The following is a 15,805-nucleotide window of genomic DNA, read 5'->3' as shown; positions in this document are numbered from 1 at the left end:
CCCACGCCCTACTGTCCTGGAGCGGGTCCGTCCCCACTTTCCGCGCGAGCGGTTTTTGCCAATGCCCCGCGTTGCGCAACGGCTGCATCGCTGGAGCCAGCAGTCTCGCGCCCTCCCCGCGCCCCGCGGACAGGCCGACTGTTGCTGGGTCCGACTCCCTTCCCAGCCCGCGGTGGCCGGGGAACTAGAGGGCGGGACGACGGGGCGTCCGGGCCCGAGCCAGGCGTGGCCGAGCCGCAGGGAGGCGTTTGGCGACGCTCCCCGGCCGTGACAGCGGGAGGCGCGCGCGGGCGGCGAACATTGGCGACGCTCCCCGGCCGTGACAGCCGGCGGCGCGCGCGGGCGGCGGACTTTGGCGACATTCCCCGGCGGTGACAGGCGGGGCGGGGCGGCGGCGCGGCGGCCTCAATCCGGGGCGGGCGGGCGCCGAGCGCGGCGCGGGCGGGCCGGCTGACGGACGAGCGGGCCGGCCGGGGATGCCGCTCCGAGCGCCGCGGTCCTCGTGCCAGTGAGCGCCGCGCGCCGCCGCAGCCATGACGGTGGAGTTCGAGGAGTGCATCAAGGACTCGCCGCGCTTCAGGTGCGCCCCTGGAGGCGGCGCGGCCCTTTGTGGTCGGCGGGGGTCGCCGCCCCCTCGGGGCACCCGGGGCCGCCGTGGGTGGGCGCGGGGGGGGGGTGTCGTTGCCGCCTTTGTGCCGGGCCCGGGAGCCGGTGATGGGAGCTGGAGGACCCCGCCTCGGACAAAGCCCGCAGCCCGGGGCCCAAAGGCCTTGAACAAAAGATGCCCCTTGTGCTGGTCACCTCGCGCGGAGGTCGTGTCTGTGGGGGTGGGGTGGCTGCCGATATAGACACCTCTCCGTGGGAGTGTCCACCCCCGCTTTGTGTCTGCACCTTCGTGCTGGCCACCTGCACGGGGCTGAGACCCTCCTGGCCCTGCAGTCCAGCTCTGGCCAGGGCTGTCTGGGTGCGAGAGGTGTCTGTCCCAGGGATACATCTTAGTCCGTGTGACCAGAGCACTGCCTGGGGGTCGGGTAACTGGAGCCACGTTTTCAGCCTGGGATGGGCTGCTTGGCAAGGGTGACCTAGGGGCCTGGAGGGGTGGGGGCTAGGCCGAGCAGGGCTGGGTGGGAGTTTCGGGTAGGGGATCTGCACTGTGCCCAGCCTGGGTTGGACGCTTCAGTCGCTCCCGGTTGTGCAGGCAAGCTCATCCCCGTGCAGCACAAGCACCTTCCGTGTAGCAGGTGCTCCACAGACCCCGGGTGTGGGGGGGGGGGGGGCTGCACCCCTGGGCTGGCGCGCTTGGAGTGTGCATGTGTGCGTGTCATTTCCTACTCCGTCTTGGGTTACATGCTTGTACTATGTGTTTATCATGCACATATGAGCTTCGGCACAAAACACACGTCAGCTTGTTCACGTGTATTCTGGCACTAGCATACGTACTTGTGTGCCTGTGTGTGTCCTCTCCGTGAGCACGCATGTCTGTGTGCTCACTGTGTCACTGCATGCGGGTCCATTTGCTTGCACGTGAGCACATGTGTGTTTGGTCATGTGTGTGTGTGCCTGCTGAGTCTTGGATGTGCCATCAAGAGGACCTGAGTGTGGATGCACTGGTGAGCCTCAGCATTGGTGCCCTTACCCCTGGGCCCCTTGCATGACCATCACATGGGGGTGTCAGCAGCAAAGGGTTGGGGAGGCTAGGGATGAGGGGTCAGGGCTTGGCCCAGGGTGGGGCCCCAGGGCAGAGGGTTTGGGGATGATTCTCTGCATTCTCCCATCTGCTGTTGCTGACTGATTGAGGGAGGGCGTGTGAACAACTGAGGCGCCCACAATCCTGGGCCCCCCACCTCTGCCCACTGTCCTCCAGGACCCAGGCTGTGGGGGAAGATGTAGCTGGGGCCTCAGCTGGGGCCTTGGTCCTGACTGAGGCACCATAGTCTCACCCTGACCCCTTGCTCAGAAGCCCGATGGTCCTTCTTCCCCTGAGTGGAGGGGTCCAGGCCCACCTTGCCTGGTTGGACTGAGGGCATGGGCACTGCATTCACGTCCAGGCCTTCCCTCCTATACCAGCCTGGTCTGTCTGTGGCCCACAGGGGTGCAGTGGCTGCCCGGGTTTTACCATGCTTCCCCTGGCAGGGAGGGGCTACCCCAGGAAAGTGCCCGTCTGGGCCTGGGATGGGGGCTGAGGAGATTCATCTGAACCTTGGGCCACAGAAGCCACACTGTGTGGGTTTCGGGGTTGGGCTGAGATATAATAGGGGTTTGAGGTTCTTCTGGGGCCCTGCTGTCTCCTCACCCTCACCCTGCTGCTGAAATGTAACCTGGGACTTCCTGGTGGCAGGCCTGGGGTGAGCCAGAGTGGGGCTGGGTGGGAGGCTGTAATCGGTGATGTGGGGCCAGGTGGCCCCAGCCCTGGGAAGAGGGACCATGCCCCCATGCTCTTGGCCTGGGGAGAGCCCCACAGCCTTGGGATGCATGTGGGAGAGTCCAGATTCTTCCAGACAGGCCTGGAGGTGCTGCCCCCTTGTTCTTGGTGCCCCCTCCCCTGGGTGGGGCTTCAGACGCTGAGTCATGGCTTTGGTGGGGAAGCCTGCCTCACCCTCCTCCTTGTCATCCAAGCTGCTGAGGAAATCCTGGAGGGAGGGCAGGAGTGGAGGCCTTAGGTCCTCGGGGGCTGGGGCTCCCAGGACAGGGTGCTGGTTCTTTGCTCTCTGCAGAGCACCCACCCACTTGCCCCCATGAGCACATTCATCTGCATCCGGTGCGGCCCCACCCTTGCGGGGGGGACCCCCTCCTCGCCCAAGCGCAGCAGCTCTCAGGACAGTTGGGGTGGCCAGGGCTCCTGCAGCATCTGCTCCTGGGTGGGTGGTCTGTCCCTTCTCCGGAACTCAGAGTTCCCTTAGCCCCGCTGGAAGGGATGGGCGCTGCTCAGAGAGGAGCCCATGTCCTGTCAGGGAGGTGGTGGGCACTTCCAAAGTCCCTGGCTGGGGCGGCCTTGTGCCCCCCCCCCCCCCAACAGCTCCAAGTTGTGGGCACGCAGAACTATACATCCCATGTGAGGGACCAGGTTCCTGCCTGCAGGCCTGGGAAACCCTGGAACACAGCGCCCCCCTGCGGGACATGGGGGCAGCGAGGGGCCTCTAGACCTGGATGCCCTTGCCTCTGCCCGACCCCCACCTAAGACCTGTCCCTGGAGGCCTGCCTCTTACTCCTGGGCCCCGTTGTCACCCCTGGCCCTCATGCCCTGTTCATCCCCAGGAGGCCAGATGGGCCCAGTTCACCAGCTGAGCGGTTTGGGGGGTGGGGTGGGTGGCGCTGGGATCCTGGCCCTCTTTCCCTATTTCCTGTTCCCAGAACAGGGGAGGGGGGTCACGTGCCCGATCCATCTGCCTCGCCTTCCGGGGATTCTCCCGTCTGTGGCTTCTCTGGTGATGTCATTCATTAACTCTTACCTCCCTGAGGCAGCCCCATTGTCAGGCTGTTCTGGTGGGAGTGGGCCCCTCTGAAGCTTGTCCCACCACTCCCTTTGGGCAAACTGTGCTGTTTGGTATTCTGAGGTTGGAGGAGCCAGGGGACACCCCTCCACAGTTAGTCTGGGGTCTCATGCTGCTGCCAGGACCAGAGAAAGCAGCTGGGCCATGCTTATGGGCCCTGAGACTGGTCTGCCCCAGGGCCCACAGGCCTGAGGTGGGGCTGGGGTCAACTCAGCCCCGGAGAAGTACAGTGGCCGGGCCAGGAGAGTGGCCAGCAAGTTGCAGCCCCTCCCTCTATCCTCGGGGGCTTGTCTGACCTCCTCTCCCTGGAGCCATAGCAGCCAGACCCCAGGTGGGGACATCACAGCTGACTGGGCCTCTTCCTTCCTGGGGCGGTGGCGGGTGCTGAGTGGCTGTGGTCAGCCGGATCTGGGTCCAGTCCCTCACCCTCTGCCCAGTGGGGCATCTGCCTTTCCCAGCTTCCATTTCCTCCCTGTCTGAGGAGCAAGGGACGGCAGGTGGGCTGATCGGAGCAGGTAGCTGGAGTCAAAGTGGTCCCTTCCTACTGCACATCCTCATAGGGCGGTGACCCTCGGGCCCTGCGGCTCTAGGTGTGCTGCTGGAGCCCCAGGCCGACCCGAGCCTCGGGCCCTGTGGCTCACGGTGGGCTGTTGGAGCCCCAGGCTCGCGGTCGGCCGGTCTGCAGCCAGCTTCGTTGCTGTTACAGGGCTACCATCGAGGAGGTGGAGACTGACGTGGTCGAGATCGAGGCCAAACTAGACAAGGTGAAGGCAGGGCCCTGGGTGCACGGAGGGTCCAGGGCTGCCTCTCCGCCCCATGCCTGGCCTTGACTCGGTTCACGCACAGGCATGCGTGGGTGCGAGTGTGTGTGTGTGCGTGGGGGGGGTGTGTGTGCCACCTCTGTGTGCAGTGCCCAGGACCTGGGGCTGTCCCTCGTTCTCCCTGCTGTGGCCTACCATCCCTGTCCCAGGGTGCACATGCTGCTTGCACGTGTGAGTCTCCCATGAAGTGGGGGTAAGCCTTGGTGAATCCCCTCCCACCATCTGTGGGGCGAGGGGGTGTGGAGGGTGCATCCCAGGGACTGGGTTGGGGGCCCAAGGGAAGGGACACGGGAGGAGAAGAGGGAGAAAGGAGAGACAGCATCCTGCGTGCCTTCACTGGCCAGTCCTTCCAGTCCTCAGGCAAGACCACATGCCCACTCCCACCCTGGGTTCCCCTGCTCTGGGCTTCCCTGTCCTGCTCCAGCCTTCTGCCCTGGAGCCAAGCCCCTTGCGACACCTCGCTGTCCTCCCAGCTCCAGCTGGCTCCTCAGGGACGGCTGTGTCCTGGGCACGGACGGGCCCTGAGCTGAATTCTGGCTGCCCCTGGGCAGTTCCCACCTCTGTGGCCTGGTCTCTTGGAGGGGGTAAGGGCTGCCACTCAGAGGCAGCACGAATGTGGCTCGTTCCGTCACCCGTAGCTGGTCAAGCTGTGCAGTGGCATGATAGAGGCTGGCAAGGCCTACGTCACCACCAACAGACTCTTCGTGAGTGGTGTTCGAGACCTGTCCCAGCAGTGCCAGGGCGACACTGTCATCTCGGTGAGGGGACAGCTGGGCTCGGCCCTCTAGACAGGGGTGGGTACAGGCAGGCAGCCTCTTGCCTGGGAGCCGGTGGGCATCTGTGCTGGGCTGCAGGGGCGGCTGGCTCTGAGACCCGTGGGGGAGGGGGTGCCCGCCACCCTGGGAGCACAGCCGTGCCATCTGAGCAAGGGGTCTTCCCTGCCTGCCTCCCCCAGGAATGTCTGCAGAGGTTTGGAGACAGTCTGCAGGAGATGGTCAACTACCACATGGTAAGCCTGCCCGCAGATGTGTGGGGGCCTGTCCAAGGGCACATCCCTCTGGCTTCCCATCGCAGGCAGCCCCCGCCACGGGCTCCCCTCAGGCCCCGCCCAGCCTGGAGCTGCTCTCAGCTGGCTCAGAGGGAGCTGAGCTGGCGACTGCTGGGAAGCCACGTTCTTACTCCTTCGTCTGTGGGGGTGGGGGGATGTCACTGAGGTGCTCTGCTGTGTCCCAGGTGAGGGCCAGACAGTGGGGAGGGACTTGGGTTCTGGGGGTGGGAGGAGGCAGCAACATAGCCCACGTCTGAGGGCAGAGGGGTCTCAGGGTGGGGGATACCTCAGAGGCTCATCCAGGGTCCCCAAGTTGAGCAGGGATATCTGGCCAGGCAGTAGAAGTACCTCCCAGGCTGACCCCACGGCCCCTGGATGACTGCCAACCTCACTGCTACCCAGGCTGGGTCTGGGTGACCTTGAGCCCCTCAGGGCCCCTAGCATGGACACACAGAATAGGGCCTGAGGTGCATGTGGGTGGTCAGACCCTGGCTTGGGAACCAGAGCCCCAGACTAAACAAGGAGCCCCACCCCCGCAGGGGAAGTTTAGAAATAAACCAGCTCAGGATAGCTCATTCTGCCCCTTCTGTCTGTCTGTCTGTTCCTAGTTAGGGTCCAGCCCTCCTTCCATGATGGGGGCATCTGATTCTGGGCCCAGTGAGTGCTGTAGGGAGGCCCTTCCAGCTCCTGAAAACCAGCCTCCCCTGTTCCCCAGGTCAAGTCCCTTGGGAGCTCTGGGCTCTGACCCGATCCTTTCTACTGTAGGCCTGGCCATGCTTGAGGTGGCCTCCAGGGCCGGGAGGCGGTGGGTGTCACCCAGTAGCCTGTGTGTGCCTGCCCTGTCTGAGTCGGCATGGGGTGGTGCCGTAGGAGGGGGATCCGTCTGGGAGAGCTTTGGTCTCTAGTCTGGCTGAGAGCCAGGTAGGGAAGATGGGCAGGTGGTCACAGCTGTGGCCTCTGGGCACCAACCCAGGCCTGGGGCCACACCCACTCCCCTGGACCCTGTGAGGCTGCCTCCGTGGGGGCAACCAGCTGGGGCCCAGGCAGGGCTGGGCGGGGCTTTCCCTGGTCCTCACTAGGAGGGACAGGGGCTTGGCCCCTGGAGTGGTGGAGGAATAGACCCTAACACCACCTCCCTCCCTTGGCCCCCAGATCCTGTTCGACCAGGCTCAGAGGTCTGTGCGGCAACAGCTCCACAATTTTGTCAAAGAGTGAGTTGCTCTGAGACCCCCGGGGGAGGCCTGGCCTCTTCGGGCCCTGGAAGGGGTTGGTGGTGACACACGTGAAGGAGTGGGGAGCAGACACAGCTATGCTTGATTTGTGGGGGGGTCCCGGGGCCTGTATGGGAGAGGCCTTGCCCAAGGCCTCAAGACTATGGGTGGAGGACTTAGCAGAAACAAAGGCTTGGAGGTGGGACAAGGCAGGGGTCAAGGAAACAGTGCCTGGAGGGCAGGGTGAGGGGTCAGGGAGCACCTGGGGTAGCCAGGAAGGCCTCAGGCAAAGGGTGAGGGTTGGGGTGGGCTGTAGAAGGAATTAGGATGGCAGTGGGAGGGGTGGGGGCTGGGTGGAAGTGTGAGCTCCTGTGCAGTTGGGGTGTTTGTGGCACTCCTGAGTGATGTTGAGTTGGGTCTGAATATGAATCTGGGGTCCAGGGTGAGGCAGGGGGTCTCCGTAGGCTGGACAGATCCTGGGAGTGAGGTGGTGAAGGGTAGGGGGAAAGGGGACTGGTAGAAGAGGAGGTGGGAGGAGAAGGGGGGAGGAGTAACAGGGAAGGAGGACAAGGAGGGAGAAGGAGAAAGAGGGAGAGGAGGAGGGGGAGGGGAAAAGGAGGGGGAGAAGGAGGAAATGGAGGAGGAAGAAAAGGAGGTGAGCAGAAGGAAGAGGGAGGAAGAGGAGGGGAAAGAGAAAGAGGTGGAAGAGGGAAGGAGAAGGAAAAGGGGGAGGACAAAGAAGAAGAAGAGGGAGGAGGAAGAAGAGGGATAGGGAAGGGGGAATGAGGAAGAGGAGGAGGGGAAGGGAAGAGGGAAGAGGAGGAAGAGGAATAGGGAGGAGGGGAATGAGGGAGAGGAAGAGGGGAGCCAGAAACGGAGAGGAGGAGGGGGATGAGTGAAGAGGAGAAGGAGGAGAGCTGAGGCTAGGGGGTTGGGGGTGCTGGGACAGGGAGGTAGGGAAGGGAGGGCAATTCATGAAGGTGGAGACCCGACACACGCCCCTCCCAAGACCCCGACCTGACACCTGCTGGCCCCCAGGGACGTGCGGAAGTTCAAGGAGACCAAGAAGCAGTTTGACAAAGTTCGAGAGGACATGGAGCTGTCCCTCGTGAGGAATGCCCAGGCCCCACGGCACCGTCCCCATGAGGTGGAGGAGGCCACAGGTGCCTTGACCCTCACCCGAAAGTGCTTCCGTCACCTGGCACTGGATTATGTGCTGCAGGTCAGCCACTGGGCAAGGAGTGGTCAGGTCTGGAGGGGATGGGAAGCTGCTCCTGTGTTCCTACAGACAGAGCTGGCGTCCAGAGGGGCCCCTCTGGCTCCAGAAAATCTCAGATGCTAGATCTTGGGAAGGAACGTTGGGGGGGTGCCCAGGCAAAGACACAGCAGTGGGGGTACAGGCCACAGGGGGTGGGCGAAGGCCTTGAAGATCTTGCTGAGGGGGGTTGGGGGGCCTAGGAGCAGGTGTGAGAATTTGTCTTTGCTCGTGGGAGGAGCCCAAGTCCTGACGTGGGGAAGGACTCCGTGATCATGGGAGGGTGAGGCTGGCACAAGTGCAGGGAGCTGAAGATGAGCTGGGGTCTCAGGGAACCACAAGCAGCCCGAGATGACTCTGTGGTAAGGGACAGGCCATGGGCTACCTCAGCCCCAACACCCTCCACCTGTTCACCCCTCCCCTGGCAGATCAATGTCCTCCAGGCCAAGAAGAAGTTTGAAATCTTGGATTCTGTGAGTGATTGGTGAAGGGGTGGGGTGGGGCATCGCCTTGAGGACAGGCTTGTGCGGTGTGCGGGATGTGAGTACACCTGTTGGGTCCTCGGGTCTCTGTCCTGAGGGCCTGGCCTCCCCTGTGCCGCGCCTGCAGATGCTGTCCTTCATGCATGCCCAGTACAGCTTCTTCCAGCAAGGGTACAGCTTGCTGCACCAGCTGGACCCCTACATGAAGAAGCTGGCAGCCGAGGTGAGCGCGGGCGGCAGCGGGGGGGTGGGGGGCCCAGACCGGTCTTGCTGGGGAAGCGTGTTCACCTCCCACCCCGATGCCCCTCCCCCACAGCTAGACCAGCTGGTGATCGACTCAGCGGTGGAGAAGCGGGACATGGAGCGAAAGCACGCGGCCATCCAGCAGCGGGTGAGGCCCTGCAGCCCCTGACCTCCCTGCATGGACGGGGGACCCCAAGAGACCACAACCCGCTTATTCCCTCTCTAGGCCTGCCCACTCTGCAGGGGCTGACACTGCTTCTCTTTGAAATGTGCACTCAGAGGGAGAGGTCTCCATCTTTAGGAGCCTCAGCATGGCAGAGCGGGAGGGACAGCCCTGTGACGGTCACTTAGAGGTCAGCCCTGGCTGGGCAGAGGGCCCAGCCTCCTCAGCTCACAGATGCTGGGGCTGGGGCTAGAGCTGGGACCTGGGATTTCCTTCCTTCGAGACTGGTGGTGGTCTCTGAGGGCTCCACTGCTGGCTCCTACCCAGACAGCCCCCGGGTAGAGGTGGGCTGCAGGTGGGAGTGGCTCTGTCCAGAGCACTGGGAGCCTGGTGGCGAGGTGGGGGGTGGGCAGTCACTCACTGGCTCTCTCTCCCTCCTCACACCCCCTCCTGCTCCTGGCCCTCCCAGACACTGCTGCAGGTGAGTGGGCGTGTACCCTGGGGGAGGGAGTGAGGGAAGAAGTTGACTAGGCAGGGTGGGGCCTCTGCCCTCCCCCACCCCGCAGAGCTTCAGCACCAAGGACACCTCCCAGCCTCAGTGTCCCCGCACCTGTGAGCTCTTTGCTGTAAGCCGTGGCTGGCACCAGCAGGACTTGGGCTGAGCTGGACTGCATCCCCCGCGGGATCGGGAACGGCAGCAGCTGTCCCTTTCTGCCCCCGCTCAGCCAGGGGAGCAGGTGGCTGGGCCTCCTCTCCTACCGCTGGACACACAGGACAACACTCAGTGTCTCCTCAGTCCCTGTGAATGGAGCTCTGTCAGGCTGGCTGGAGCAGGCCCAGCTGGCAACGTGAATGGGGGACTAAGGACGGGGGGAGGCAGCTTCCTTCCTGATCCCAGAGCCTGCTGTCCCTACAAGGCTGGGGGTGTGGGGTGGGGGATGGAGCTCTTGGGGCCCTCAGCTGTAATGTGAGGTGTCTGCCCCCAGTGGGGTTTCAGGGCAATGGTGTCTGCTGGGGTCAGGAAGAGGCTGTGGAGAGCAGTGCCCCACCTCAGCGTTGGCTCTGGGGGAGCCTGGCAGGGCGGCAGTGCCCTCACAACCAGGGGTGGACACTCACCGGAGACTGGGCTCCAACCACCCCCAGGACTTCTCCTATGATGAGCCCAAAGTGGAGTTTGATGTGGACGCGCCCAGCGGTGTGGTGATGGAGGGCTACCTCTTCAAGAGGGCCAGTAATGCCTTCAAGACATGGAACCGGTGAGGGAGGGGCCTTCTCAGGGGGTCTGTGGGGCAGACATGGGGTTGGCCCCACCTGACCCCCTCCTGGCCCATCCGCCCGCCCAGGCGCTGGTTCTCCATCCAGAACAGCCAACTGGTCTACCAGAAGAAGCTCAAGGTGCGCTTCAGGGCTGCTGGGGCTGGGTCAGTGACAGCGGGGCCCCTCCCCACCTGGACACTGGGGTGGGCTGGTCAGTGGGGGGGGGGGGCAGACAGGGCTGAGGACACTGCGCCTCGATGGTCAGGGGACAGAGACCACCTGGGTCTCAGCCTGTGTCTGTAAAGTGGAGCAGTAAATGGGTGGTCAGTGCAGGGCCAGGGTTAGGTGCTAGGCACCAGGGCCACGGCGGTGCCCCCTGCAGGATGTGCTGACCGTGGTGGTGGAGGACCTCCGTCTGTGCTCTGTGAAGCCATGTGAGGATATCGAACGGCGGTTCTGCTTTGAGGTGGTGTCGCCCACCAAGTGAGGAGGCCCACCCCGGGGCAGGGTGGGGGAGGGAGCCCCTGCCAGCCTGGCCTGACGGTCCCCTCCCTCCAGGAGCTGCATGCTGCAGGCCGACTCAGAGAAGCTGCGGCAAGCCTGGGTTCAAGCTGTGCAAGCCAGCATCGCCTCCGCCTACCGGGAGAGCCCGGACAGCTGCTATAGTGAGGTGTGGCCCTCTCAGCACCCCCACGGGTGTGAGCGCGTGGCTGAGTGCGGCAGGGAGGCAGCCCCTGCAGGCTGCTCGCACGCAAGCTTACCTGTGCAATGTGAGCATGTGTTTGTGTCCCGCGGGCGTATGCACGCGCACTCAGGCACACAAGCAATGCTCCAGCTGTCCCCGCCTGTGCCGGCACCTCGGACCGGGGTGGGGGAGGGGCCCATGGGGCGATGGAGGCCGGGGCTCCTGAGGGCTGAGCGGCCCCTCACACCATCCCCAGAGGCTGGACCGCACGGCATCTCCATCCACGAGCAGCATCGACTCTGCTACGGACTCTCGGGAGCGCAGTGTCAAGGGCGAGAGCGTGCTGCAGCGTGTGCAGAACGTGGCTGGCAACAGCCAGTGTGGCGACTGTGGCCAGCCGGACCCCCGCTGGGCCAGCATCAACCTGGGCGTGCTGCTCTGCATCGAGTGCTCAGGAATCCACAGGTGGGCCCACCGGGTGGGGCGGTGGAGGTGCTGGGGTAGAGCCACACCCTGACTCACCCCTGCCTCCTCACCGTCCAGGAGCCTGGGTGTCCACTGCTCCAAGGTGCGGTCCCTGACTCTGGACTCCTGGGAGCCGGAGCTGCTGAAGGTGTGTATGTATGAGGCCGTCACAGGCCGCCAGCCACCAGCAGAGGATGGTGGCCGTGGCAGGAGCCAGGTTTGCAAGCTTGTTGGGGGGGTGCTGGCCTGTGAGCTGGGGCTGATGCCTGCACATACTGTCTCCTGCTAGCTGATGTGTGAGCTCGGAAACAGCACCGTGAACCAGATCTACGAGGCTCAGTGCGAGGGGCCAGGTAGCAGGAAGCCCACAGCCAGCAGCCCCAGGTGAGGCTGGGGGGGCAGTCTAGACAGGGCCAGCGGAGCCCCCGTGCATGAGTGCGGCCTCATGTCCACCCCTGGTCCAGGCAGGACAAGGAGGCCTGGATCAAGGACAAGTATGTGGAAAGGAAATTCCTGCGGAAGCCGCCCTCAGCACCAGCCCGAGAGGCCCCTCGGCACTGGCGGGCGCAGAAGTGCCAGCGCCACCACAGCTCCCCCCGAGCCCCCACTGCCCGCCGCAAGGTCCGGCTGGAGCCTGTCCTGCCCTCTGTGGCCGCTCTGTCCTCAGGTACCAGCAGGCTGTACCCTCGGCTTGCATATGTGCGCAGGGGTGGGAAGCAGCCTCCAGCAGGGGGGCTGAGCCACCAGACCTCAGGCCCCAGGAAGATCAGGGTGGGGGCAGGGCAGGCGGGAGGCAGGGACTCCCCGCAGGAATTGGGCCCCTGCTTTGCTTTGGGCCTTAGTTTCCCCCATCTCCCTGCAGCAGGTGCTGTGGAGCGCAAGTTCCGGAGGGACTCTCTCTTCTGCCCGGATGAGCTGGACTCCCTCTTCTCCTACTTCGATGCAGGAGCTGCTGCAGCCGGTCCACGTAGTAAGTGCTCGGAGGGCCCTAGTCCCCTGCTGCCCACTCCCCTTGGCTGAGTCAGGACAGCAGAGCAGGGGCCAGGCATGGCTCACCTGAAGATTAAGATGGGTGAGTGTGGACAGCCACAGCCACTTGCTTGGAGACTGGAGGGACAGGTGTTCCTTGCAGGAAGGGGTGGGTGGGGGCTGGGGAGAATTTGGGGGTCAAACAGGGCTAAGGCTGGGATAGCATCTGGAGGGTCTGGGGTTACTTGGCCACGGAGCTGGAGGCTGAGGCCATGACCCTCAGAACAGTGTGTGCGAATTGCGTGTGTGGTATGCACGCTGGGAGAAGTATGTGTATGTGCGTGCACGTGGGCGTGGACAGGTATGTGGCTGAATGCATACAGGTGTACATGTAGGTGTGTGTGCACGTCTTCCTGCGCGCTGAGGGCCGTGTGCCGAAGCCAGCCCGCGACAGACAGCTGTGCATCTCTCCCAGCTCCTCTTGGAGTTAGGGGCCAAATGCTCCAAGCAGGGTTTCCCACCAGGGGCTTCCTGTTAATGATTTGTGGGCACCAGTGGTCTGAGGCACCTGTAGAGAGCCTTTCTGGGCAGCGTAGGCAGAAGGCATGGCCCCGGGCCAAGAACTGACGGGGCTGGGGGCGGTGACCAGGGGGGCCTCCGGCAGCAGAGGGCGCTGCTTCCCCATGCTAAGTCTGGGGCTGCCCTTGGGTAAGCCGTATGAGATTTCGCTCAGTGTTGGGGGAGGGGCGGGGGTGTCCCCAGCCCTTGGCCACAACCTCGCCACTGCGTAGTGGGCCGCAGCGTGCACTGGCCACAAACCCACCGACTGCACGTGGGTTGTTTCGGCCCACCCATCCTGCTAGGGCCGACCTGCCACAGGGTGGGCTTCCCCGGGACTGTGCCCTTGCCAGTGCTGCTGTGGCTCCTCTGAGCTGTTTTCTCCCCTTTCCCCCCATCCTAAGCAGGCTCCCCTTCCCTAGTGGGGGCTGATCCTGTCCCTGGGCATTCCCTGGAGGATGGATGGGAGTTCTAGCCTTCCCGCTGGGCTCTGGCAGGAGTCAGGGACTCTAAGGCCCCCCCTGTCTGTCCCCGGACCCCGCAGGTCTGAGCAGCGACAGTGGCTTAGGGGGCAGCTCTGACGGCAGCTCGGACGTTCTGGCCTTCGGCGCAGGCTCCGTGGTGGACAGCGTCACTGAGGAGGGTGGGTGCGCGCCTCCCTGCCTCCGCCGCAGCCCAGCCCCCGCCCTCCCCCACCCCACTCCAGGCCCGGTCGTGGCCCCTGACCGTACCCCTCCCCATAGAGGGTGCGGAGTCTGAGGACTCCAGCGGCGAGGCCGACGACGGAGAGGCTGAGGCCTGGGGTCTGGCAGACGTGCGTGAGCTGCACCCCGGGCTCCTGGCTCACCGGGCGGCGCGCACCCGAGACCTCCCTGCGCTGGCCACGGCGCTGGCGCACGGGGCGGAGGTCAACTGGGCCGACGCGGAGGACGAGGGCAAGACGCCGTTGGTGCAGGCCGTGCTAGGGGTGAGCAGGCGCGGGGGTGGCGGGGGGAGCTGCGCGGGACACAGGTGCCTCTTCAGAGCTCCTTTTCTTATGGCACGAACACGAGCACCTCTTGGATCCTCCTGGAGACCCAGGAGGGGCCATTTCCAGGTGAGTCTGAACTGTCCTTGGCTCCCCAGGGCTCCTTGATTGTCTGTGAATTCCTTCTGCAAAACGGAGCGGACGTGAACCAAAGAGACAGCCGGGGCCGGGCGCCCCTGCATCACGCCACACTCCTGGGACGGACGGGGTGAGTCTCCTGCGCCCCTCCTGCCCGCGGCGGCGCGGGGTCGGGGGCCGGGGGTCGCCTTGGCCCGCCCCGGGCCAGCCCCGACTTGTCCCCTCCACCCTTCAGTCAGGTCTGCCTGTTCTTGAAGCGGGGAGCTGACCAGCATGCCTTGGACCACGAGCAGCAGGACCCGCTGAGCATCGCGATCCAGGAGGCAAACGCAGACATCGTCACTCTGTGAGCGCGGGCGGGGGCCCTGGGGGTGGGGCTCGGGGGGCGGGAGGCGCTGGGGGAAGGGGCACGTCTCATCGCGCACCTCCCCCAGGCTCCGTCTGGCGCGCATGGCGGAGGAGATGCGAGAGGCGGAGGCGCCCCCGGGCCAACCTGGCCCCCTGGCGGGCAGCAGCCCCACGGAGCTCCAGTACCGCAGGTGCATGCAGGAGTTCATCAGCCTCCACCTGGAGGAGAGCTAGGGCGGGCGGGCTGTCGGGACCGCAGCAGCGGGAGCCGCCCTGTCCCCCTGCCCGCCCCGCCTGTGGTGGCCATGAGAGCCCCAGTGCCTGGGCTGCCCTCCTCGGAGCTGCCCCGGCCCCTCGGGCTGCAGAGACCCCAGCGCTGAGTCTTAAGCCCCACATTTCCCCCTGGGAGGTGCTGCGTTATCTGGTGCCCCTCACCACACCTGGGGACCCTGTGTCTTCAGGTGATCCCTTTCCTGGGGACCTGGGTTTGCTCCTGTCACAAACCACTCGGAAGGCCTTGTGTCACCTTGTGCCCCTCAGACGCCCCTCTCCCGGGGCCTGTGTCACTTCGTGCCCCTCTGTCCATCCTGGGACCTGTGTCACTTCATGTCCCTCTCTGCCTTCAGGGCCCGTGCCTCCTCGTGCCCCCACCTTTACTGCCGCAGAACACTGACCTGCTAGTTGGGTCCCTCCTACACACCCCCAGAGCCCCTCTGCTAGGCCCTGGGGCTGGTGGCTGGCCACCAGCGCCTTTTGAGGGCCGAAGGGGCAGCCCATCCAGGGAATCAACCCGTGTACCTCACTTAGTGACCGGCATCCAGGCTGGGCTTCTTGGGTGCTGGGGGTGGGCTGTGGCCTGGGGCCTCAGCCCTGGCTGGACGCAGGCGTCCCAAGGCCATGTGGCTGGCCACACGCAGGCCCCAGGCCTGGGTGGCCGGAGACCTGTCCCCGCCTCCTCCAGAGGCACTTGGCCCCAAGCCGGTGCATAAAGGACTTTGGCACTTTCCACCCCTGCATCCGACGTTCTTTGTCACAGACTGAGCAGAGTTTCTACACGACCTCTTTCTCACTTTGTCTTGCGTCTTTTCTCTGTGGACGCTCGAGGACCAGCTTGACACACCTGGCTCTGCCTGCGGCCGGCCAGGGAGGCTCCTGCAGCTCTGCCCTGCCCCGCACCTGCCTCACCCCTTGAGCTGGGCCCTTGGATGGGTCCAGGGGTCCCTCAGCCCCCTCCCCAGGGCCCACCAAGGCGTTCATTCTGCATTCCCCTTTCCTGGAGCCCCGGGGCAGTGGCTGAGCCTCTCCCCAACTTTCGTCCTTGGTCTGGCCAAGGCCAGTTGGCTGGTCACTATGCAAAAGCTGTCCAGGGAGGCTCCATGGGCGGCAAGGTGGGTGCTGACTGAGCCCCCCAACTTCCTTGCCTGTTGGCTGTGACCCCTAAAGAGCAGAATTCACTCCCTCCTTTCTCCTGCTTGAGCTCTGCCCCCACCTCCCACCCCACTGCCTGCATCAGGGCCTCGGGCTGGCAGGACCCGCCCCTGCTCCAGACCACAGTTAATAAACTGCTGCTTGCACCCGCCGACTCCACTCTCTCAGCTGGGGAGGGGTGTCTCTGGGTCCTTTGCCTTCCCTGAGGGGTGGCCCTGAGTGGGGTAGCACCAGTGCCTCGAAAGAATGCGGTGAGCCAGAACCCAGTCCCTGACT

At 64.7% G+C, this 15,805-nt stretch overlaps 1 protein-coding gene across 4 annotated transcripts; it reads left to right on the top strand.

The window, feature by feature from the left end:
* The first annotated feature begins 477 nt into the window (after positions 1-477).
* On the top strand, positions 478-15,675 carry ACAP3 (ArfGAP with coiled-coil, ankyrin repeat and PH domains 3). 4 transcript variants are annotated; one of them, XM_040645599.1, is made up of 24 exons: positions 478-580; positions 4,198-4,255; positions 4,951-5,070; positions 5,268-5,321; positions 6,513-6,571; positions 7,610-7,793; positions 8,255-8,299; positions 8,436-8,531; positions 8,625-8,699; positions 9,184-9,195; positions 9,858-9,970; positions 10,058-10,109; positions 10,354-10,454; positions 10,530-10,641; positions 10,913-11,121; positions 11,200-11,269; positions 11,411-11,505; positions 11,586-11,788; positions 11,987-12,091; positions 13,193-13,291; positions 13,392-13,615; positions 13,774-13,883; positions 13,989-14,099; positions 14,188-15,675. In XM_040645599.1, the coding sequence occupies exons 1-24, from the start codon at positions 534-536 to the stop codon at positions 14,333-14,335; spliced, it is 2,502 nt and encodes an 833-aa protein (XP_040501533.1). In that variant the 5' UTR covers positions 478-533; the 3' UTR covers positions 14,336-15,675. The 4 variants fall into 4 exon arrangements, with proteins under 4 accessions (XP_040501533.1, XP_040501531.1, XP_040501532.1 ...); XM_040645597.1 differs by having other exon boundaries at positions 13,163-13,291; XM_040645598.1 differs by having other exon boundaries at positions 11,984-12,091.
* Positions 15,676-15,805: the final 130 nt, after the last annotated feature.

The sequence above is a fragment of the Ursus maritimus genome, unplaced genomic scaffold (genome assembly GCF_017311325.1).
Source record: "Ursus maritimus isolate PB19 unplaced genomic scaffold, ASM1731132v1 scaffold_32, whole genome shotgun sequence".
NCBI lineage: Eukaryota > Metazoa > Chordata > Mammalia > Carnivora > Ursidae > Ursus > Ursus maritimus.
The sequence above is the reverse complement of the archived record's forward strand: the minus strand, read 5'-3'. Positions and strand labels throughout refer to the sequence as shown.

What these genes read in the sequence shown, in the direction of transcription:
- ACAP3 (XM_040645596.1), top strand. Translation starts at nt 534, where the DNA reads ATGACGGTGGAGTTCGAGGAGTGCATCAAGGACTCGCCGCGCTTCAG. An exon ending in CACTGGATTATGTGCTGCAG is followed by an intron (nt 7,794 to 8,254) that starts GTCAGCCACTGG and finishes CTCCCCTGGCAG; the next exon opens with ATCAATGTCCTCCAGGCCAA. An exon ending in ACACTCCTGGGACGGACGGG is followed by an intron (nt 13,884 to 13,988) that starts GTGAGTCTCCTG and finishes TCCACCCTTCAG; the next exon opens with TCAGGTCTGCCTGTTCTTGA.